Below are 23,519 nucleotides of genomic sequence, written 5' to 3'. Positions count from 1 at the left end.
CAAATAGTTACATAATATCATTGATTTGATCATTGATGTAAAAATGATTAGTTCAGTCAACATAATACAAATATAGTATTTCATGCAAATAACATTACGCTCAATTCTGAACCCTTTATTATCTAAAATAGAATAAATTAGACATAAATTGTGTTATGATTTAATAGGATGTATACTGTAGTTATGGAGAAGCTCTATCTACGAGTGGTTTGCAGTCGGGCCAGCAAGGCCTTCTCTGCTGGCCTCAACACTGACTTACATTTAAAACTTCAATTCTAGTATTTGATCCATCAAGTTATTTTTATTTATTCCAAACTGCCTGTTATGTTCATTTAGTGTGTCTCATGGCTGCACTGCTTCCAATGTGGACGTCCAATCCAGTTTGTAATCTACCCAAGGCCTTCAGAGTCAGGAGTGCAGGCCCATGACACAAAAGAACTAGAAATTGGCTATTTATTTAACAAATCAAATTACAGATTGGCGTCACAGGGCCAGCTAGCAGGCCCATAATGACATCACCATTTTCCCATCTTCTGATTGGCTGATCAGAGCAAAACAAAGCCAAGTTCTGCAAGCTGAATTGTCTGTATAGGAACTGTACTTTTTATTTTGCCCATCATTCATAATCCTTATGTGAAACCTTTCCATTTTCTGTGCAGTATAACACGAGAAAGCGAGTTAATTTTAGCTAGCTTAACATTGATTAAGACCTGCTCCGGATGATGTTTTATTAACTAACATTTAAATTCAAATTATTTGTGTGCCCGTGGGGTGCAGCCATTAGCTGGGTGCAGTAATAGTATTTGACCGCTACATGGTGCTGTTTCCCACACAAAGTAGCGCTTCCAAGGACATCAACGAGTCGGTTGATTGACGATACATTCTTTTTTGCTGGTGATTATTCTCTTGTAGGTGACCGTACAATTAGTATATGGTAAACACTGTAGAACTAGTAGAAGAGTTGTTCAAATCCGCTTGATGTCGCTTGTATCGCAGATATAAAAAGTACATGGAGTTGGAGTTTAGCTACCAATTGCCATCCAGTGCGTTGTGATATTAGCACTCGCGCGGAGCGTGCGCACTGTCGCCCTTACTTCCGGGATGTGAGTTAGCTTGCAGGCTGTTGTGTTTAATAATCGCTAGCATGTAGATGACAACCAAGAACTCAGGAGACCATTGGAGGTGACTTTCCTTTAAAACAAGGTTGTCTGTGACAAATTGCCTCGACAACATGGATTACTGGGTAAGTCGCAGTCATTTTGGCATTGTTAGTACATTGAGCACTGTGTCATGCAGTGTTTTGTACTCTCGCTTTTACATTGTGGTGAGCTTTCTCGGCCACCGTAATAACATTTGCTCCAAGACGTTATGGGGCACGGTTGTTTGTGGCCACTGAAGTCAGTAATCAGCTGACCTCTTTTCATCTCCGGGATGCTCTTAAGTCCAACGGCGGTGTTAAGAAGTAGCCTGTGATGTAAACGCCTTACGTGTCGATTTATGGCTGGTTGCGAAACTGTTTACACGAAAAGCCAATGTGAACTGTTGTACGCCGAAAACAATGACAATGTCGTTTAAAAGAGCTCCCAGTACACACAGTCAGTCTCTTCCAGCACTTCCTCTCTAGAAACTTTATAGATGCTAGCAATTGTTCATTGTGGCATACATGGTTTAAAATTAGAGATCCTGTTCAACTTGAGTGTGCAGGAAGTTTAAACAAAGCTTTTTGTCACAAGATCGATGTGGACATATTAAAGGAGCAAATGGAAGCCATGACAACACAAAGAACGGAGACCAAATGAAAGGGTTAGATCTGCCATGATGTGGATCAGAGATGACCCAACACTTTACACCCAATATGTTTTCCATGAGAACATAACTTAACCCCCCCCCCCACACACACACACTGAGACAACAAAAGCTGTCCCTGTTGAATGAGACAAAGTAAGACAATAGTGGCACAAAAGTCTTGGGTATACATTTACAAGGCTTTACAGCTGGATGATGGATGGCTTGGCTCACTAAAAACAGGCCCCAACCCCCAACCAGCTCCTCGTACAGATTTATTTGGTAATGTGAATGACCACATAAACCAAAATCATCTTTTTCTATGCCGCTCATCCTCAATGGGTTGCAGGGGTATGCTGGAGCCCATCCCAGCTGAATGGTCGCCAGACCAATAACAAGTGAATAATAATAACAACCAATTAGGGGCTGCAAATGGCCCCCGTGCTGCACTTTGGGCACCTCTGATGCTACTAAACTGTCAACAATGTTGATGGACGAGCTACGACGTGGTTAATCCATTATCCAATGAAGCAACCACTATTTTGGTATTTGATTCATCGTCTTTTGATTTAAGAATGTAAATATCCTCTGACTTCTGCCTCTCAGTTGTGAGTATTTTTTAATATAATATATAATAAATATATAATAATAAATGACTTTGGAAAACTGATCGACATTTTGACCTCTTTCTGATATATTGATGACCAAACCACTAACTGTTTGTGTTTGGTTCATATTGATTTGGTCAATCTAGGTCAGGGGTGTCCAAAGTGCGGCCTGGTGGCCATTTACAGACCACGGCAGTTTTTTTATTGGTATTGGTATCAGTACACATGCAATTGAACAAGAAAACATAAAATTCAACAACAAAAATGGATTTCTTCTACATGTAATTGATCGTCATGTAGATAAAAACTTGAAAACAATGTTAAGCAATATATTGTATGAATATGATATATACATAGATACATTTATGCTTAATATATACACAAATATTGTCCATGATTAGTTTGAAAACAATTTAAGCTATCATAAAACTTTCACTGGTTACACCTGTGCTATCATAATGCTGATAAATAATCAAATCATTTTGAAGTAAAAAAGATATTATTGAACAATTCATTTCCCACGTGTTTATTCGTCTAAAACAGGCAGCCAATTAAGTTTAGTTTTGTGTCAAATAGTACAAAATGTAGTACTTTTGTACTAAATACTGTGGGTTCGGTAACAAAAGACAGCTTGATGTTTTAGACTCTCCCTTTAAGTCCTGTCAGCAAATTTGACATAAATTCAGTTTTCTAGTGTTCTGGATTCGTCTTATGGTGTCGTATAAATTAGTTGGGAGATTTTTTTTAAATGCACAGAGGGGAAACCCTGTTATTACAGAAAAAATGCAAAAGGAGCAAAAAAAAGTGATTGATTTCCTTTGTCACTCATACCACAAAGCTGATATGCAGGTTATTTTTCAATGAAAGAAACATCTTTGCATAGCTAAATGGATCAGTTTAAAAACGATCTAAAAGTGAGCAGGTACGCGGCACATGGTGGAAAAAGTTTGGACACCCCTGGCCAAGCCTAACCGATTAATCGGAATAGCGAGCTTCCAATTGGTCGATTAAGGAAAGAGTCAGTTGCGGAATGAAGGCCATCGGAATGAAGGCCTGAGTGACAGCCATCTGCAAGGACATTGTTCAGCATTGACAGCGGGCAGGTGGAAGAATTTCCCCTCATTTGTGGAAAACGTTGCCTATTTTCCAAAGCAAAGGTTGCCAGGTATGCTGATGCGGTGGGTGGGTCGTGACGGAGTCGCTGTGAGATACCGGCGTTCTCTCCGACTTTTGAACTGATGAAAGATAAGGACGTTTAATGGCTTTTATGGCCGAAGAAGCTTGGACGAGCGGCACCAGCACCTCTATCTTCACGCACTAATAGTGCCATCACGCCAGTCAATATGAGGTCCCGCTTCCCACTCTGCTTTGTGCGGCTGATCTCGCCAAACCTGAATGTTATCCCGACAGGCGTGTGTGACTGCTGCATTGTGGGTACATTGTGTGTTCTCCTTTTCATTCATTCAAATCCTCTGGTGTACTCCAATAATTGCACAACCAGCCCAAAGTGCACGGCTGGAACTAAGTTAAGATATTATCTTTGTGAACCTTAAGCCGTCTTCTATCGGATTACAGCTGAGGCACCCATGCTATCAAACTTATTGTGTCATAAAATTCCCACCACAGATGATTTTATTTTCCTTTTTTACACCAAAAGCATTTGGTCGGATAGACTTTGACACGGACTTTTTCCTACGACTTTGACTTTGATGCGATTGCAACACCCCAGTGTTGATTGACAGTCCAGCTACAGGGCGGAGCCTGGTGATAGTCGTTGAGTCAGCTGACAAACTTGACTCGCTCTTCCATCTGGAGGAAGACGCGGCGTGCAGAGTGCGAGACTGCTGACGGTGTTTGTGTGAGGTGGAAAGTGATCTCTGTGGAGCCGAGCATGTCTCTTCATGTAAGTACATCAGCGGCCTTTATGTCCGTTATAATAGTCCGTCAGGTCATTGCTTATTCATGAGTGTGAGTGCAGACCAGTTCTCCCTGCTGCATATGTTTGGGATGGTAGGTGCAACTGTCTTTGTGGAGGAACGGCTTTAAAGTTCACTGTAAATAAATACGTATAATGGTGTCACGAGGCGGGATGATACACGGAATTGGGCCGACAAAATGAGATTTTAACGATACTTTGAATGAACAGTGAATTCACAGAGTGAATCCTCTGATACCCCTTTGGATGGGGGGGGGGGGGGGGGCATGGCAGCATGGCAGTTTGATTTATTAGTGACTAATTCATGTATTAATTATCATCCTGACCTATAGCATCATCTCACAATATATATATATGACTGCTGACTATGGTTGCCAGGCCAGTTCACTGTGAACTATTACATACGGCGTAACCCCAGAGCATGCTGGGCAACCTACACTTTAGTCTGTGGCAGGCCGGATGCGTATGAGGTGTGAGGTGTGTGTTCAGAGTTGGAACGACAAGATACATTCACAGACACGTTTTAATGCAATAGCGAACAGGTAGTGCCCAATTAATTTGTGGCGGTCCAAACGGCTGCCACATATAGATGAATGTATGGGCACCACCGACGTAAACAAATGAAATGTTTAAACTAAAAGGTGTAATGAACACGCCTTCCCCTTCAGCAGCACCTTGCTGTTTTGGCGTCTTTCTCACCGTCTTTATCAAAATGCTGGAACTTGCAACTTTTATTGGCTCCATTTTGGCTTTTTGGAAACAATGTTTCCAGAAGTAACTCATGGCAAAACAGGAAGGGGGTGTTAAAGAGGAAGGTGTTGATCTCGCTGCCACGGCGTGTCTTTGAGAAAGTCACGCCAAGATCACATCTTCAATGAAGATAAAAGCAACTTTAATCAGTGGTGTTTCGCTCACGAACGAACGGATCTGAAGGACTAGTTCTTTTTTGTGAACGGAATGAATCATCATTTTTATGTATGTTTATGTATGTATGTTTATGCATTTCCAATAGTTTTCTGCGTATACAGTAAAACCATCCAAGCCTGGTTAGTGTTCACACCGACTGAAAGAAATGACCAAATGAACCAGTCCAGTAAGGCAGTCCTTGTAGGACACAAATGTATATCCAATATTAGCGACAAGACCGCAGTGTTCAATGCTCACGTTGGTAAATATGTGTGTTGGCCCAGAGTGCCTTGGAGGTGTACAAGGAGATGGTGCTCCTCTATGTGGAGGAGGGCCGGCGGCAGGTGAACTTGCACTGCGGGGACCTGGAGCCATGGCAAATCATCGGAGTGACGGTTATCAGCACACTGGGAGCGGTCTGGCTTCGAGGGTTTCTCTTCCAGCAAGAAAGTAAGAACAACGCAAATGTCTACCTTCTGTTGGAACTCAGCATTAAAGTCAACTCCAGCTATCGGACTTGTTGTGTGGAGCGGACGTTGCTTAGATTACTGTGGAAATAAACCAGATGAAGTACTTTCTACCCCCCAGACTGTGATTATGTGCTGCTGTCTGCTTCTTCTTGGTTCCTAGGTCTCCTATCCAGAATGAAGAAGCAGTGCTTTCGAGTCATCAGAAAAATACCCTTTGTTGGCGGGGCGGTAAGTGCGGCGACGTCGTGTGTCGTCTGAACCTCTTATGAGTCACGGCTGATGACGAGTGCAGAATGGAGGCCGGGGGGACCTTTGGCACACTTGGAGATAACGTTCAGCAGATCGTGGTCATTGCCGTCGTATCCAGCCATCTGTACGTGATGCTCACCATCATGTCTGGAAAAGTAACGCTGCTCTCTCACCACAGATCCAGAGCCAGCTGAACAAGGCTTTAGACGACATGTCGGTAGGCCTGTGTACTCTGAAGAACGGGATGAGCTACACTAAAAAGCTACCGTCCAAAGGTCTCACACAGAACCAAGTGTTGGACAAAATCAGCGAGTACCAAACTCTGAGTAAGGTGGACTAAGTTTGTGGACTAATCTACGTCTGTGGACCGTGGTCCTGAGGAGATTATGTGTCGTTGCAGACGAGGTGCAGTGGCAGAAAGGGTGTGTCTCAGGCGCCGTCTACTGGGGTGATGAAAACCTCACTAAACTCCTGGTGAAGGTATGCCTCACACACATTTGGGCCTTGTGTAGGTTCCAGCGTACAATATATACAGTATGTTGTTTTGTCAGGTTCACTGCAGCTCTTTTACCGTTGCTCTCAAAAGATCATCACTCACTTTTTCCACCAGATGTTTGTGTCCAAATGGTGCCTTGCTTTTGCTCAAAGGTGTATGGAGATTTTGCATGGAGCAACCCACTTCACCCAGATATCTTTCCCGGTGTAAGGAAGATGGAGGCCGAGGTGGTCAGAATGACCTGCACCCTCTTCCACGGTGGACCCAACTCGTGTGGCACAGTAAGCTAGTTCATTCTTCACGCCAAGTACGGGACTTTGATGGAACTTGGTTTTTGTTTTCGTTTGTTCAGGTGACGTCAGGAGGAACAGAGAGCATACTGATGGCGTGCAAGGCTTACCGAGACATGGCGTATGAACGAGGTGTCAAATATCCAGAAATGTAAGCTTATGGATTTTTCAGCAGTAATTCATCTTCTTCTTTGTAAAGCAGCAATATACGAGGCAAAAGCTTAACAGCTTCAAAGAACTTGATGGTACACTGATGAATAATATATAGTAGTATATATGGGTGGTGGGTTAGGGTTAGTATTAGTTAATACTGCCTGTCTCTACGATGCTCACGCTAATGTTACAGCTCAGAGTTGGAACACGTTTGGTCACACATCAAGGTAGTTTTGACACATATTTAGCCAAAGTATATAAATAACTATGCCACAACATAAACAACACAAAATATTGTTGTTTCGCAACTAAACTGTGCGTGTGCACGTGTTTGCATGCACATTCATGCGTTAAAGTTTCCCTTCAATGCGTCAACTTCTGGACACTACATGGGAAAGATGCATGCCAGGCTCTTATCAAATGCACTTCTGCCATCTTCTGGCCCTTTTTATGGCTAAAACTGCACTAAACACAATCCCTTTGTGCGCTCTTTTTGCCTCTGATATAGAAAGATATAATAAATATTAAGTTTTCACTGAAATTTTGAATACATAAAAATACATTTTGTTATAGAATGGATCAGAAGGAGTCGGAACTCCACAAATTTGCAAAATTTCAATCATTTTTCAAATTTGTGGGACACTGCACTTTTGCCATCAATGTATGCGATCATGAAGCATATAGTGTTGGCATAATGCATAACTGCTATGTCATCTAATGAGCTGCGTAGGAATTGGAATTGGTCCTAGGCAGACTTCAGCTAGGATAATAGCATAGCAAATCCAATGCACAAAAGAACAGAGGATCATAAACTCAAACCACTATCTCTCTCACGGTGTGATCAACATAAAGCATGCTGAGAGACACACCCCCCCCCCCCCCCCCCCCCCACCACGTGTAGCGGGATCTACTCCAGCATATGACAACAGCTATATGAAAGCATCTTCTGGACTAATCCTGTGTTTTGTTGTCATTTGTGAAGTCTGGCCCCAATCAGTGTCCACGCGGCCTTCGACAAAGCGGCGCATTACTTCGGGATGAAGCTTGTTCACATTCCACTCGCCAAGAACACCATGCAAGTTGATGTGAAGGTGAGAAGAGGGTGCACAGCCTCCGTTGTTTGATTGGCGTAGCGAGATGGTGCTGTTGTTATTTCAACGTTCCTCCGGTTTCACGTCAACAAGGCTATGAAGAGAGCCATCAGCAAGAACACGGCCATGCTGGTGTGCTCGGCCCCCCAGTTTCCACACGGGACCATGGACCCCATCGAGGAAGTGGCAAAGGTCCCAAGCAAATTCTTATTGTCTCTTGAACCTCCAGAACTTCCCGTCTTACTCTTTCTCGCCGTGTTTTCCAGCTTGCCGTACGCTACAACCTCCCGATGCACGTGGACGCTTGTCTTGGCGGCTTTCTCATTGTCTTCATGGCCAAGGCTGGCTACGCCCTCCCGCCATTCGACTTCCGGGTTAAAGGTGTCACCAGCATCTCTGCGGACACGCACAAGGTGAGGGACACCGCATTTTAAAGCTAACTTTACTATGGTATCCTGTTTGTACTTTGTAGTATGTCAACCTGGATACTTTATATGTATCACATGATTGATCTGAAAGTATGTCAACCTGGATACTTTATATGTGTCATATTGATTGATCTGAAATAGTCCCGAGTCTGCCATGATTCACGTTACCAAATGTTGTCTTTACAAACACGCTGCCATGGATGAATGTAAATAATTCATCTCTCTGGAGGACTACTAACCAATATATTAAGGGAATATTTTTGGACTTGGAGCTTAGAAAACAGTTTTTAACATGATTAGAGCCCTGTAAACATGCAATAACACCCCTATAGTCACCATTACACTCCTACTAACCAACATAGTAGACATATTAAGAGACAATAAGACAAAAGGAAGACTTGTGTTGCTGAGTCGAGGGCGGACAGGAAGTAACGTTGGGGTTCATAGTTGAGTCTTAGCTTGGCGTGTGTTAGCTCGGCACGGGCCACAACAGTAACCCGTGTTTTTTATGCCTGCTGCGAGATCATTCAAGCGAGGCTGCAATAAAGGACTGTTGTTCTGGTGATCCGGTGTGGTGCCAACATTACTGACACCTAGTGACCAAGGTAGAATACTACGTATATATCATTACTTTGAATGTGTCTTCTAAATGCCTTTAGGCAAACATGTGCTTCAATATGCGTTTTTAAAACTAATAATAAAAAAACGTACACAAAATCTGTAGCATCAAGCTACGTTCAATCCAGAAGTTTAATTGAAGAAACGGTTGCGTGTCCTGGAGGTTGGCTCTTCATGCCACCTTCTCCTTCTCGGGACCTTTCCAATAATCGAAATGTTACTTTGTTCCTCTGTCGGTGTCTCCAGTATGGCTACGCCCCCAAAGGTTCCTCGGTGATCCTCTACAGTGACACAAAGTACCGTCACTATCAGTACTTTGTGGCTCCAGACTGGCAGGGTGGAATCTACGCCTCCCCCTCCATAGCGGGCTCCAGACCCGGAGGGATCGTTGCAGCCTGCTGGGCGACCATGATGCACATGGGAGAGAACGGATACGTGGACGCCACTCGCAAAATCATCTCCGTGGCACGCAAAATCAAAACAGAGTAAGTTGTCCATATTCATGTTCACCTCATGCAACATCTCAAACATACTTTTCTTCCCTTGTTGACAGGATCAGAAAGATGAAGGACGTGTTTGTGTTTGGGGATCCGGAGGTTTCCGTGGTGGCAATCGGCTCGGACGTCTTTGACATTTTCCGCCTGTCTAACGCCCTGACGACGAAGGGCTGGAATCTCAACACGCTGCAGTACCCGTCCAGGTGAGGAGCAGTACCTCCAACCATTGTCTTGTAGTATTTGTAGTATTTGTAGTATTTGTAGTATTTGTAGTATTTGTCAGTGACACAACGTCGCAATGTCTTCACAGCATCCACATTTGTTGCACGCTTCTCCACACCCAGCCTGGAGTGGTGGAACGCTTCGTTGGCGACATCAGGGAGCAGGTGGCCATCATCATGAAGAACCCGAAAGAGAAGACCACAGGAAAGGTAAGGTCACCTTCTTACACAAATAGCTGATGATGATGATGATGATGATGATGGCGTGTATTAAATTCAATTAAATTGACGCGTGTTCTAATTGATGATATTGTTAGATGAAAGGAATAATTACAATCAATTAGTAGTAGTATATTATTTTTAATGGTGTCCCATTTGTGGAGTGGTTTAAGAACTAGTACCTCACAATGTGGACTCGTCTGAAAGGTTCATTTGACAAATTAGCAGCCAAGCGCTCGTTAGCGTATCCTGCTTAGCCTGTCTCTCCAGTAGCTTTGACTCTTGGATGTTTGATTCTTTTCTCCGTGTGTGTGTTGCCCACGGCAACGTGCGTGTGTTGCCCACGGCAACATGCGTGTGTTGCCCACGGCAACGTGCATGTTGCCCACGGCAATGTGCGTGTTGCCCACGGCAACGTGTGTGTGTGTTGCCCACGGCAACGTGTGTGTGTGTTGCCCACGGCAACGTGTGTGTGTGTTGCCCACGGCAACGTGTGTGTGTGTTGCCCACGGCAACGTGTGTGTGTGTTGCCCACGGCAACGTGTGTGTGTGTTGCCCACGGCAACGTGTGTGTGTGTGTTGCCCACGGCAACGTGTGTGTGTGTGTTGCCCACGGCAACGTGTGTGTGTGTGTTGCCCACGGCAACGTGTGTGTGTGTGTGTTGCCCACGGCAACGTGTGTGTGTTGCCCACGGCAACGTGTGTGTGTTGCCCACGGCAACGTGTGTGTGTGTGTTGCCCACGGCAACGTGTGTGTGTGTTGCCCATGGCAACGTGTGTGTGTGTTGCCCACGGCAACGTGTGTGTGTGTTGCCCACGGCAACGTGTGTGTGTGTGTTGCCCATGGCAATGTGTGTGTGTGTTGCCCATGGCAACGTGTGTGTGTGTTGCCCACGGCAACGTGTGTGTGTGTGTTGCCCACGGCAACGTGTGTGTGTGTTGCCCACGGCAACGTGTGTGTGTTGCCCATGGCAACGTGTGTGTGTGTTGCCCACGGCAACGTGTGTGTGTGTGTTGCCCACGGCAACGTGTGTGTGTGTGTTGCCCATGGCAGTGTGTGTGTGTGTTGCCCATGGCAACGTGTGCGTGTTGACTGCCGATGCTGTAAGATACCAGTTGTTGACACAGTATGTGCCGGAAGACAGCTGGGATAGGCTCCAGCATTCCCACCACAATCACATTCATATGGACAATTTGGACTGGCCTAAAATATTCATAATTAAGCAAATATTTTTTTTGCGTAAATGAACTAATTAAGGGACTTTTCAAGGCACCCAGAATATGATGTTCATATGATGTTCTGTGGCTAAACATTCCCTGGAAATGATGATGACAGTGATGGCCGTGTTTGCGTGACAGGCGAGGAAGGGGATGGCAAGTGGGTCAGACATTTTGGTGAGCTTCTTCTAGCAGATCTGCCAGAGAATAAGAAGACGCAGCAGGAGGGATCAGTGTGACATTGTCGCTATATTTAGCCCGTGTTCCTAATCAAGTGGATGTTTGTCGGCGTTCCAGGGAGCAATCTACGGCATGGCCCAGTCCATCCCAGACAGATCCATGGTAACGGAGATCTCCCGAGGCTTCCTGGACTGTCTCTACAGCACGGAGGTGAAAAGTCCCAAGTCAAACGCCAGCCACATGAATGGTAACGGCAAAGCCCACCAAAAAAAGAGCGGGCCGTTCTGACCTTGCCGGGGTGCACCCATCCTCCCGTCGGTTGCCTTATCCTGCATCGCTGCACGGAAAACGCCTGCAAAGGCTTTTAAAGCACAAGACGTCCATTTGGATAGTTCCAGACCCAAACTACTCCAAGTCTGGTTTAGGTCTTTGGTTTGACGATTCTAGTGAATGTGTGTCCTTTTCAATGCTTTCAAGGTCAGCTAGACTGCATAGCAAACCTTTATTTACTTTTTCATGTCACAACATTTCACTTCCACAATCTCTGATGGCTCAGCAGAAAATAAGATGTAAAAAAAAACGACTGAGACCAGAGACCAGAACCAGCAACCCCAGGCTGGTTGTAGAAAAACTCTGGCGGGAACAATTCAGGTTCATATTTCAACCACTCTGTCATCCTGTACGCTTACGTTCTTGTTTGGCCACTTGTTGTCCCGACTTCCTGTTCAGCCGCTTCTCTGCTCCACTTCCTGCTGGTGGAGGACTTCAATACTTTCAAATAGGGATTAGATGCTGGTGGAGGACTTCAATACTTTCAAATAGGGATTAGATGTTTTTAATATCACATCATGGCAAAGAAAGTACTTTGAAACTTTCCACCAGCTAGTTTTAGCCAAAGCCTAGCAGCTCTATCGGTTCTTGGTCCCATTCAAGACAACCTTGTGAATACAGTAGATCCCTGCTCTCTGGAGGGGGGTTAAGAGTTAGGGACCACCAGCTAATGGCGAAACACACGCCTTCCTGCTCTCCTTCCAAACCCTCCTGCTAGCTCGATGTTGACGTTCTCCTATTTTGGATTAACAGTTCATCTTCAATCCAGAAAACACAATTTAATCCCTAAATACGCCTCACAAACTTGAAGACATTTCAATCATCAAATATTTCAGCACTCACTTCTCATGAGTGATGATGCAAGATGACCAATCAGAGTGCAGGGATTATGCCGTAATCCCTTGACAATTCAAACTTCAAATTTTATGCCTTCACTCTATCACGTTTTTTCATTGAATAATGATATATGATGATATATAGTATTCTACATTAAGGTTCCCATAAGGAACCCCCGACGTCACTTCCTGTCTGCTCCCCTACTAGCACCGTAACACATTTACAGCAACACAAGTCTTATTTATGTTGTACATGACTCATTTCCTGTCATTTTGTAGAAATATATTGGGTAATATAAATATAAAGGTGACTATAGGGGTGTTATGTCATGTCCAGAGGGCTCTAATAATGTTAAAAACATGTTATAACAAGTCCTAATAATGTTTTCTATGCTCCAACTATGAAAGTATTCCATTTATAAATTGGGAATCCTACTAAGCATGGAAATTCACTCATCACAGTTGGGTCTGCAATCAATTAACTGTGATGAGTGAGGGATTACTAGACGGAATTGTCACGTTTGTGTCTGGCAGCAATGATGGTGTGTTCAAGCACCACTGAAAAAGGGCGAGATCTCAATGCTTGATGTAAGAACAGCATCAGACATATAAAATATGTTTTTATTGCAGTGGCAATAAAAACATATTTGTGACTTAGGAGTATTGAGATGGGTTTTCTACAGGAATAAAGGCAGATTTTTGGTCAACTAAAAATGTGCATGGGCATGAAAGCTGAATCACAAATGTGCGGGGATCCACTGTATATCACTAAATCCCATTTTTTTTTTAAAACAAAAAACTAATTGAAGCGACTTGCCCATATTCCTTTCCTTAGCAGGGGTATAATTGTGTCCGTATTCAGACTACCTCACTTTCTACTTCTTCTCCTGTCAATTGACAGAGCAACTGTTAGCTTCTATTTCCTTTCCAAACGTCGACTCCTGTTAAACTTTAACGCCGTCAGGGCATTGGAGGGAAAATCCACCATGATTGAGGTTATTGATTGACAAGACGGGCATTTCCAGCGCTGCTCTACAGGAGCGTGCTGTGATGGAACCCATGGCGTTATTTGTCTCCTAGTTTCCGATGGCAAGTGATCTGCTAATAAGAACCCTACCGGACCCGGGTCATGCCCTTTAGCCGTTGTGACCTCTGGCTGCTTCTGTTCTTACATTGTGTGGCGAAGAAAATGAACAGGATGAATGTTTTCCACGTCTGGGCTGCACCTATCAGGGTTTATTCAGTTAGTGCCTGCTTAAAAGACAATGGCAACAGACGGGTGTTGTGTTGTAGTCTGCTATGGTAGCCATAGCTGGTGTTCACCTCTGTGCCTTCAGAGGTTTGTTGTCATCCTACTTTGGTCTTTTATTTTCATCTTTCATGTTAACATCCTCAGGGAGTCAGACGTGTAGCAGATGTCCTTTTAGTCTATGGACGTCTGACTGCATCCAGCAGCATCATGCATGCTTTCTCCTGTCAACTCGTCCAAATTAACATCGACATTCTTTTCACTTTACTCGGTTTAAAAACTCAGTGGTCTGTTTTCAATAAAATATATACACTCATCGTTGGCTCGTTTATTGGAAAATGAGAGTCGTGAATTAACGAGATTAAAGTGTTAATATTGCGAGAAGAAAGTTGAAATATGAGAATAAAGTCTGAATATTACGTGTCTGAGGAGAAATGAGCATATTGTAGCTCGGAAGGAAGGAAAGTGCCATCGTGTTTGAGGCTAGCTGTTATTTAGCATGTCTCGCCCTTCTCACCACAGTTCAGTAAGAAAAGCAGCTATTGGCTGTCCTAGGAGTGGCTAGATGACGTCATCGTGATGTAACATGCTGTAGAAAAAAACATCCGCGAAGGGAGACAAAAAGAGACTCAAAAAACCTAAATTACCTTCAGAAGTAAAATAAAAAAAAAACGTAATTACCTTCAGAACTATTATTTCACCAAGATAGAATAACTTTAATATTTGATCTCGGCCTGCACCGCCCAATATTGTCAACGTTCAATGTTTATTGTTAAGTGTGGTTCATGAGCAGCACCCTCTTCTGGTGAGTATATGTAACAGCAGCTGAATCCATGGCAGTCGAGTACAGGTCGGCCTATCAATGGCTTCCATTCCGTTTTAAGAGAATTAGTCGTCAAGAGAGGATGGAATGTTGCCAGATCTAGTGCCAAGATGCCAAGTTGGCAACATTCCTTCTCACTCCGCCTTCCGTACCCTGCCCCTCCACAGGCCGGAGGACTAAGGTCACATAAGTGCCCCCCTTTTCAGGGCGCTCTCAGGCAATCCTGTAACAAATTAAAAACCTTCTCATACATTTGCAACTTTATTCTTGTAATATTACATTTTAATACGGTGTTGCCTGAGACACGCATGAGACTGTAATTCATCCACAATTTGTGATGATTTTGAGCAACCGGAGTCAATATTTTCTCAACCAAATTTCACAGAGAAGAATAAGAAGAGGGAATTCTGGCCGTGGTGCTTTGAGGGGAAACTGAGCCGTGTGGATGTGGGAGCGGGAGCCATCGCCCTGAGCTGCTTCAGCAACAGAACCTTCGCCCCTTTCCCAAGCTCTTGCACGGCAAAACACGTTGGACCAGGTCAAATGGGAATTGAACCATTCACAGTGACATGAAAGGCAGATACGGGTCCCAAGATGTGTCCACAGACAAATATTCAGGTCAAGTGAGGTCAGCCATTTTGCTTATCATTGAAAAATGAAACTAAATAAAGCCTGAAAGTTGAAAGATAAATCTACCAGGATTACCCTTACTGTACGTCACCGTGTGTAAAGGCACCGCCAACAATTCTAACATACACATAGACACAATGTAGACACAATGTAGACACAATGTAGACACAATGTAGACACAATGTTCCACAGCACTGAAATCAATGATCCGTGTTCTGTGGGTGTTACAGGCACACGTTGGGACATCAGTGGAATGTGGAGCTTCTCCAGGCGCTGGTCACATCAGGGAGGCTTGGTCAATGAAAGTGGCCAAAGTGATGTCCCGCTGGGACAACCCCCCACAGTCATGTGTGCTCAGGGTGATCTGGACCTGGGGGGGTGACGATACAAGGACGACTGAGTCACGACAGGGTGGAATGAAGTTGAGTCAGAGAACATTCGAAATCAATGAATGAATGAATCTAATCCTTTCATGAAGCCTTTGTGGATGTTGGGGGTTCAAACCTGCCCTTTTAAAAGCAAAAATAATGGTCACTTAGAAATCATCCAAAAATGTAATACACAGGGGTCCAAAGTGAGGCCCTCCGCATGATCTAAAAGTACAATTAATCAGGTACACAAAGCAAAGACTAAATGTGCCATCGGGTTCGGGGTCAAGTCAAGTCATGAAGTCGCCATGATGAGTGACGGCTTTGCTCTGACATGGGATGTGATGGGACAATTTGGGTCAGACGTTCACATCAAATAGTGCTTGCTGTGATTGTTTATTGCATTGACATGTGCCTGACACTGTGAAAAAAACGTGTGTGCACTGTGCGCCTGTCGGCCAATCAGGGCGAGGGGTGCGCGTTGCCTGCACCAAGACTAGAACTAGTCTGAGCTAACACTCTTGGACTAAGTACTCGTGATAGTCACCTCTTTTTCCAAGAGAAATCCAATCAATTCATGGAGTCAGACATGCTTCACAACGTCACACACCATTGTTTGGGGGGGGGGGGGGGGGGGGGGCATTGTTTACAGCTCAGTACTGTTTGGGCTGGGGGGGCTGGCTTACTTATTAAAGAGATTAGTCAATGATTGGCAATATGCTGAAATGATTACTAATTGCAGGCAGGCAGATTTGGTTTGTCTATAAAAGTACGTTGCCTGTGGGAAAGTATACGTTTAGCAGGGTGTACAGTATATACGGTACTGTACAAAGTCTTAGACAACCGTATTGTTGACGTAATGACCACCTATAATTAATTGTAGATACTGTATGTACCAGAAATGTTACCTTATTGTAAACATTAAACCACTCGGGATGATGGTCCATCTTCTCCGCTTGTAGTGCCACCCTGGACATGAAGCCAAAGGCCTGACGATCATATCAGCAATCAATCGTCAGTTTGCCGTACGAGGTGTGTGTTTGATTGTAAAGCCACATATGATGAACCTGGTTAAAATCTTTAAAAACAAACTCTTTGTAGATGGCGTCCCGTCCAGCCACTGTCACCCACTGGGCGTTCTGCAGCAGCGGGAGAAGATGAGCTCGCTCCTCCTCTGTCAGCCTCTGGAGTTTAGCAGCCTGGATGGGAACATCGGATGGGGAGGGGGGCAGTGGCAACAGCAACAACTGTGATTGGCTGCACAGAATCCCATCTGGAAACAATGACTGGCTGCATTCTTGGCTTAAAAACACGCTGGTTCAAAGGTAAGGGGGGGGGGGGGGGTATTTGTCCTTATTTGGTCACATGTTACAGAATCACATGCATTTCACTTTGGGTCATTTCTCCACACCCCGTGACCCTGACTCAGCCTCTAAACTGCACTCTAGCACAAATTCATGATGTCTGCCTTTATTGGCCAATCTTTTTCTATCCGGGCTCCTTTTAAAGGGAATGTCCAGATGTGACAGCAATGACATCAACAGGTATCTTAGCAACGAGCTAATCTGCTGATCAGTGGCCTCATCTTTTCTCCTATACCACACCATAAACCTCATGCAGTGCACACAAAAACACCTTTAACAGCATACACGACACATTATGGCAAGAGTTTACCCCAAAATACCGAATTATTACTTATTATATAATGAGTTATTGTGGTTCCAACGAATACGACAAGTACACGGAAGTGCATCAGACATGAGGTTGTGTGTACTCACCATGTTTGCAGACTGTTTTCATGCACAGGCAGGGCAGCCCTTCCTGTGCTGTGGCACCAACTGGAATGAATCAACACATGAGCTGTTCTGAAGGGCCTCCTTTTAGCTGCCCCGGCAGACGCCTGAGCACAAATCCACCCGTCAACATGAGTTAGATCACCACAAGCTTCAGCCAATCTCAGGCAAAACAGATTTATTATAATGTGTGCACATATACAGAAATCCCTTGTTAACAGCGGATCATTGGTCCTAGAAGTTCATTTCCGTTAAGTATGACTATTTATAAAAACAATACTTTTGTAGTTAGAGCGTAGAAAATCTGTACACGTTTTTTTTGCCATTATAGTCACCTTTATTACCCAATATAGTACCCAATATAGTAGACATAACTCGAAATGAGTAAGAATTGCTAACATCTGACCCAAATCCACCAAAATGTCAGTGCTAACAATGTGGATAGCTATCATGCTAACAGCTAGCAAGAAGCATGAGGCAGTATCAATGCAGGTCAATGAAAGTTGGGCTATTATGACTAATAATAATACACTAATACTAACACTAATAATAAATACATGAAAATTAAACCATTGAAGTCAATTTACGAATAACGATACATCGATATTCACACAAGAGTCAGTATTCAATAAATCAAAAAGTGGTATCGGTATGTTATCGGTTGACTGCCTGGAATAGACCCTCCCACCGGAGCATAAACAACCTCAAAGCATAAAACAACAACCTTATCGCAAAATATACACCTCATTCCGTTCCAACCATTTTTTAAAAAATCTGAAAAATATATCGAAACTAAATATGAAAAGTACAGGGACCAAACAGCGGTCTTTGCGAGTTGAATTAAAAAAAAGAGAAAGAAACCAACGAGCACTGTTGGTGACGTCATCCGAATGCGCCCACAGTGGACGCAATTTAAGCTGCGCCGGTTGTGACGTAATGCTCTTTGAACATGGACACCGCTAAAATAATTAAGGTGAGTACAATTTGCGTGTTGTTGAGACCCCAAAACACCCAGAAAATTTTAATTTAGGCTAAAGACCGTTTCATTACAAAGCGGCATGAAATATCAGCATCACCTCGTGAATGCGGTACATAATAATGGGACTGAATGGAGTTTGTTAGCAATGTGCCTTAAAAATGAACCCCAAGCATTTTTCATGAAGGTAGGCAGTGGAAGTGTTTTCAAGTTGCAATATGGAGTCTGTGAGACTTCTGCCATTGTAGCATTGCCCCTGAGATCTTTTATCGTCTCATTAAGATGTGTGTTGCCTTTGGGAAAGTGTGTTCACCTGCCAACACTGTAAAAGATGACTTTTATTAGCACAGGAAATGAGCCAGAGAATCAACAATGAGAGATGATGAATATTCAACTGTGCCTCCTCTCAATTATACCTTTAATTTCTTCATTATTTCATCTGTTTGTGGCGCACTGTTTCTAAATATGTTCATTTGTGGCTTCAACCAGTAAAAATGGATATGGCACTTGCTCATCAACACATTATAATGGGACTGCATGTGTGGTGCCTGGTCTGTAGCAGGAGGGAGCCATGCTGCAAACTAACAACTTTGTCGCTATTTTTAGTGAGCAGTCAAAAAACCCAATCTAGCTACACAGTGTCCATAGAAAAATAATGTATCAGCATGTATGGCAATTATGCAAATTAGACAATGGTGCTAAATATAGTCTCTCCACAGATGGATTGCAGACCTGTGGGAAAGACTGGGGGATTTATGAAACGGGAAAAATATGCTGGCGGCTATTCTGTTAAACACGTAACGTATAATAAGTGTACACTGTATGCTGACATGTAGATGTGTGCTGTTCTTAATCAAGTGGATGGTTGCTGTTCCAAGGAGCCATCTTTGATCTGGCCCAGTCCATCCCACACAGAACCATGGCTGGATCATCCAGGAAGCAAACAACTCGAAGGCTGGTTTTGTTTTTTCATTTTCATAATATAGGGAATGTGTGTCGTTCATTCATTATTTAAAGTTCAGATAATCCACAGATGTCTATATGTGCCCTGTGATTGGCTGGCGACCAGTCTAGGGTGTACCCCGCCTTACGCCCGAAGACAGCTGGGATAGGCTCCAGCACCCCCTGCGACCCTCGTGAGGAAAAGCGGTAGAAAATGAATGAATGAATGAATAATCCACAGAGTAAACATTTATTTTGTTTGTAATGTTGGAACATTTAAAAATCTGCCTTGGGAGAAAGTAAAAAGTAAAAACCTGTTTTGAATGTCTCAGGCAATACTCAACTGACTCTATAAAAGGAGGACCGTCAGAGCAGCTTGTGTGTTAATTTAATCCAGTGGGTCTGACAGCACACTCGCCTCTGTGGAAAGAAAGGGCCACGCTGCAAACATGGTGAGGACACACACACACACACACACACACACTCTCTCTCTTCCCCATTAATTTTTTTTGCAAATATATACATTTTCATTTTATATAATTTGTAAATTTTCTTCTACATATTCTGACTGTCATATTTTTTTATTCCCATAAAATTTAACTTTTTCAGCAATAGGTTTTTTTTAAAATTTAAAAACAATCTTTTAAAACAATTAAAAAAAATGTTTTTTCCTTTTAATATTCCAACTCATGCTACTAAAATAGGAGTATTTTTCCTCATAATATAAGAAATGTATTTATCACATGTTGACTGTGTGGTGAGCATATTAGTGTAGTCTGGAGATCGGGAAGACTTGGCTTTGAATATTTGTATGGAGTTTGCATGGGTTTCTCCGGGTACTGCGGTTTCCTCCCACATTCCAAAAACCAGTTAATTTGCCACTCTAAAATGGCAACCAGTACAGGGTGTATTCTGCCTTTAACCCAAAGTCATTTTCTGTTAAAATTACTTTTAAGAGAATTTTTTTAAATCTTAAATTTCACTTTATTCTTGTAAAACTACTGCTGCTTTTTCCTTTTTTCTTTTTCTGGACAGTTTAGAGCAGGGGTGGGCAAACTATGGCCCAGGGGCCACATCCGGCCCGCCAAGTGTTACGGCCTGCCCGTTCTTTCCAAAGTATTTAATTTAAACTTTAAACAACCAGTCATCAAGGCTTGAGCCAACCTTTTGATGGCTGTTTTATCAATTTGGTGATTTGATGTGGTCTGCTGTTTACAAGAAAAGGGAGACAACGCACACACTTTTACAGATAAAATACTTCCAGGTGGACTGTTGCGTGTAAAAATATATATACATTTTGTTAAGCAATGTGCCCTGCCCCTTACCGTCCCTGTGCTGTTATGAAAGAGTGAAGAATGTCTGTGTTTCCGGATGGGATTCTGTGCAGCCAATCACAGTTTGAGTCTTTGCCACTGTCCCTCCCTTTCTCTAATGTGCCCTTTCAGGCTCCTAAAATCCAGAGACTGCCCGATGGGGAGCGAGCTCATCTTCTTCCACCGCTGCAAAGTGCCAAGTGGGTGCTGGTTGAAGGACGGGACGCCATCTCCAAAGAGTTTGTTTTTAAAGATTTCAACCAGGTTCATCATATGTCGCTTTTCAGTCCAACCCAAGCAGAACGTACGTTCTACAGTATAGACTGATGATTGATTCCTGGTGTGATCTTCAGGCCTTTGGCTTCCTGTCCAGGGTGGCACTCCAAGCAGAGAAGATGGACCATCATCCCGAGTGGTTTAATGCTTACAATAAGGTAAATATGACCCGGCTGCAATGAGGAGTGGGACATGTCAAATTCACCATCAGTCAATTAATATGACTGATATGATATATTATTTTCATGTATGTATGAAACACAACCAGAGGCTTATGTATATGTATATTCATTAGGGGCCCAAGGCAAACAGCATTTACATTTTTCCAAAATAGGAGTATGTAATTAATTTAGGTCGTTTCCTGCTTCTAAGTTATGTCAGCTGAAGTTGCTAGTTACGTAGCCATGTTTATATAATAACCATCAAATATTAATGTTTGTCTTCTTCTAACAAGTGTGTCCTGAAGTGCTTAAAGTCCTCCTGGGGGATTATTACCTAACAAGTCAATCATCTCAACAGGTTTTCTTTAATTGATAAGAATATTAATATTCTTATATTAATATTAACAAGGAAAGAGAGGGAGCTGATTGGCTGAAATTTCTGAATGCAGTGAAATATTTTAAGGTAATTATTTGCGTATTGTGATCCCCAGGTCCAGATCACCCTGAGCACACATGACTGTGGGGGGTTGTCCCAGCTTGACATCACTTTGGCCACTTTCATTGACCAAGCCTCTCTGATGTGACCTGTGGGGGGGGCGGGGGGCAGCTCTACACAAAAACATGTCTGCTCATCGTGAGATCATTTACTTCCAGTCAGGTGTAAAAGTGTATGTATGAAATATTCTGGTGGTGCTTATGCACATGCAATATCCAGATCCAGCCAATATCGACATCATTCCAATTGAATAAAAATATACATTATTACCATCTTGTCAATTTTCTTTAGTTATTTACCGGAAAACAGTAGCATGGTTGGGGGGGGGGCTGGTTATGTAAATCAACACCGCCTTCTACATCTGTCTATCTCACACCAACTACCCTCATGTCCTCCTTCACGACATCCATAAAGCTCCTCTTTGGTCTTCTTCTACGCCTCCTACGTGGCAGCATCCTTCTACCAATATATTCACTATGTCTCCTCTGGACATGAACCAACCATCTCAGTCTGGCCAACTTAGACAAAGAATAAGCCTAGCAATTTGGTGCTGCTGGAAAGAGAAGAGAACCCGTCTTCCGGTAGATGTATCAGATGGGTTAAAAAGCAACGTCAACGTGAGGTCACAACAGTAACGTAAAGATTCTTTTTAGTTAACAGACAACATCCATCCATTTGCCTTTAAAGGATGTTGCCAAACACACAAATAACCCTGCCTTTGAGCTGTTTGACCCATTGCCCCCAGGAAGGTGCTAGAAGTGCAAGAGAAGAAGGACCAGCAGACTCAGGTAACACCAACAATAAAGTATGCACAATTCCATTAGTTAATGAGGAACCAGCCTACTCATCCCTAACGACTACTCATTAGTTCCTCAGTGGCTACGCTATGTTAGTTGTAGCTATTTGACATACTTCCCTCTCGTTACAAAATGTGCAACAACTGCAGTACTGACTGAAATACTGTGCAATATCATCATAAAAATATATCAACGTGGCCCGTCCATCCTGTGGTTGTTCAATATGCGGCCCTCAGTGGAAAAAGTCTGTATGAATCGCCACCATATTATCCTAAAGACTGACTTGTGTTGGCTGTCGTGTTTTTCAGACGTACCGAGTGTTTCCATCGCTGACCTTCTCTACAAAATGGCAGACTCGGTTTGCCATAAAAATGAATCCCAACGATCCCAACACAAAGCATCTGACAGGAACCACAAACCTTCCCCCCGCAGCGCCCTTTGACCGTGCCTTATATAGGAGTTGTAAAGATGAGCAGTGGCGTGTTTTCAAGTTGCAACATGGAGCCGGTCAGACTTGTGAGGGCGGTTGTGACTTTGGTGGTCATCTTCTCCAGCGGCTGTGGAGCTCACATCCCGTCAGGTGAGTCCTGGTGGTCCTGGTGGTCCTCGCTAAGCCTGACTTAAATCTGCTGGCTTTGAACGCTGCACAGAAGAGCCTGATGCCAAAGCCGAAATATCCTCTTAAAATGTCAATCACCTGTACGTTCCTCACAGCTAACGCTAAAAATGTGCTGTTTTAAAACAATAACAGTATTTCATTTTTAGCTTTTTAGCTCATCCAGGGCTAAGGTGGTTGCCATCTTGATGAAGAGCTGATATCTTGTCTTTATGATGTATATAAAATATCAAGTTGTAAATCGGTGTCATTTGACTCCATGCAGGTCCCGTGCTCAAAATGGACCAGGCTTTGTTAATATTTTATAACCGACTGCCCCAAGATATGGACGTCTTGTACACTACGGATTATTGCTACAAGGTAAACAACGTCTTGGTGGTCTTGGTGATCTTGGCCTTGACTATCAGCCACTCCAAGAGTCTTGATGATGTCTACTTCATGTGGATTTTTTAGTTTGTTTCTAATATGAATACAACATTTTGTTGATATCCAGCATGATCACATGATGATGACATGGACATTAGAATAATATATAATACACCCTGAAA

The 23,519-nt window shown here is 43.3% G+C and overlaps 4 protein-coding genes across 11 annotated transcripts in view; 3 read left to right on the top strand and 1 right to left on the bottom strand.

Annotated features, from left to right (window-relative positions):
- The first annotated feature begins 939 nt into the window (after positions 1 to 939).
- On the top strand, positions 940 to 13,314 carry sgpl1 (sphingosine-1-phosphate lyase 1). 2 transcript variants are annotated; one of them, XM_058052658.1, is made up of 14 exons: positions 940 to 1,243; positions 5,520 to 5,685; positions 5,866 to 5,933; positions 6,133 to 6,280; positions 6,355 to 6,434; positions 6,603 to 6,731; positions 6,803 to 6,891; positions 7,876 to 7,984; positions 8,078 to 8,176; positions 8,251 to 8,397; positions 9,277 to 9,515; positions 9,584 to 9,730; positions 9,838 to 9,958; positions 11,483 to 13,314. In XM_058052658.1, exons 1-14 carry the CDS (start codon positions 1,232 to 1,234, stop codon positions 11,651 to 11,653), a joined length of 1,725 nt encoding a protein of 574 aa, XP_057908641.1. In that variant the 5' UTR covers positions 940 to 1,231; the 3' UTR covers positions 11,654 to 13,314. The 2 variants fall into 2 exon arrangements, with proteins under 2 accessions (XP_057908641.1, XP_057908651.1); XM_058052668.1 differs by lacking the exon at positions 940 to 1,243 and adding an exon at positions 4,131 to 4,296.
- Positions 13,315 to 14,851: 1,537 nt separating this feature from the next.
- LOC131104954 (pterin-4-alpha-carbinolamine dehydratase-like) lies at positions 14,852 to 18,143 on the bottom strand. 3 transcript variants are annotated; one of them, XM_058052679.1, is made up of 5 exons: positions 18,119 to 18,143; positions 17,380 to 17,501; positions 16,669 to 16,800; positions 16,510 to 16,590; positions 14,852 to 15,603 (listed from the first exon to the last, which is right to left on the bottom strand). In XM_058052679.1, the coding sequence occupies exons 2-5, from the start codon at positions 17,380 to 17,382 to the stop codon at positions 15,511 to 15,513; spliced, it is 309 nt and encodes a 102-aa protein (XP_057908662.1). In that variant the 5' UTR covers positions 17,383 to 17,501; positions 18,119 to 18,143; the 3' UTR covers positions 14,852 to 15,510. The 3 variants fall into 3 exon arrangements, with proteins under 3 accessions (XP_057908662.1, XP_057908666.1, XP_057908675.1); XM_058052683.1 differs by lacking the exon at positions 18,119 to 18,143 and having other exon boundaries at positions 17,380 to 17,523; XM_058052692.1 differs by lacking the exon at positions 18,119 to 18,143 and having other exon boundaries at positions 16,694 to 16,800.
- Positions 18,144 to 19,343: 1,200 nt separating this feature from the next.
- Positions 19,344 to 21,827, top strand: LOC131104967 (pterin-4-alpha-carbinolamine dehydratase-like). Of its 3 annotated transcripts, none has more exons than XM_058052706.1 (5): positions 19,344 to 19,519; positions 19,645 to 19,764; positions 20,758 to 20,889; positions 20,979 to 21,059; positions 21,554 to 21,827. In XM_058052706.1, exons 2-5 carry the CDS (start codon positions 19,762 to 19,764, stop codon positions 21,644 to 21,646), a joined length of 309 nt encoding a protein of 102 aa, XP_057908689.1. In that variant the 5' UTR covers positions 19,344 to 19,519; positions 19,645 to 19,761; the 3' UTR covers positions 21,647 to 21,827. The 3 variants fall into 3 exon arrangements, with proteins under 3 accessions (XP_057908689.1, XP_057908687.1, XP_057908690.1); XM_058052704.1 differs by having other exon boundaries at positions 19,344 to 19,554; XM_058052707.1 differs by having other exon boundaries at positions 19,350 to 19,506.
- Positions 21,828 to 21,970: 143 nt separating this feature from the next.
- Positions 21,971 to 23,519, top strand: part of si:dkey-192p21.6 (uncharacterized protein LOC565246 homolog) — a 29,135-nt gene continuing 27,586 nt past the window's right edge. For all 3 annotated transcript variants that reach the window (XM_058052648.1, XM_058052641.1, XM_058052632.1), the window contains exons 1-3: positions 21,971 to 22,346; positions 22,664 to 22,935; positions 23,237 to 23,331. In XM_058052648.1, coding sequence (XP_057908631.1) covers positions 22,824 to 22,935; positions 23,237 to 23,331 — 207 coding nt within the window. In that variant the 5' untranslated portion in view covers positions 21,971 to 22,346; positions 22,664 to 22,823. The remainder of the gene's footprint in view (positions 22,347 to 22,663; positions 22,936 to 23,236; positions 23,332 to 23,519) is intronic.

This window comes from Doryrhamphus excisus, chromosome 2, assembly GCF_030265055.1.
Source record: "Doryrhamphus excisus isolate RoL2022-K1 chromosome 2, RoL_Dexc_1.0, whole genome shotgun sequence".
NCBI classification, from domain to species: Eukaryota; Metazoa; Chordata; class Actinopteri; order Syngnathiformes; family Syngnathidae; genus Doryrhamphus; species Doryrhamphus excisus.
The sequence above is the reverse complement of the archived record's forward strand: the minus strand, read 5'-3'. Positions and strand labels throughout refer to the sequence as shown.

Bases quoted from the DNA above. Each gene is read 5' to 3' on its own strand.
- sgpl1 (XM_058052658.1), top strand. The intron at 6,732-6,802 runs GTAAGCTAGTTC...TCGTTTGTTCAG, and splicing joins GACCCAACTCGTGTGGCACA to GTGACGTCAGGAGGAACAGA. The intron at 8,398-9,276 runs GTGAGGGACACC...CGGTGTCTCCAG, and splicing joins TCTCTGCGGACACGCACAAG to TATGGCTACGCCCCCAAAGG.
- LOC131104954 (XM_058052679.1), bottom strand. The intron at 16,591-16,668 runs GTTCATCATATG...TATGATCGTCAG, and splicing joins TTTTTAAAGATTTTAACCAG to GCCTTTGGCTTCATGTCCAG. The intron at 15,604-16,509 runs GTAACATTTCTG...TCACCCCCCCAG, and splicing joins GGTTTAATGTTTACAATAAG to GTCCAGATCACCCTGAGCAC.
- LOC131104967 (XM_058052706.1), top strand. The intron at 20,890-20,978 runs GTTCATCATATG...TGTGATCTTCAG, and splicing joins TTTTTAAAGATTTCAACCAG to GCCTTTGGCTTCCTGTCCAG. The intron at 21,060-21,553 runs GTAAATATGACC...TGTGATCCCCAG, and splicing joins GGTTTAATGCTTACAATAAG to GTCCAGATCACCCTGAGCAC.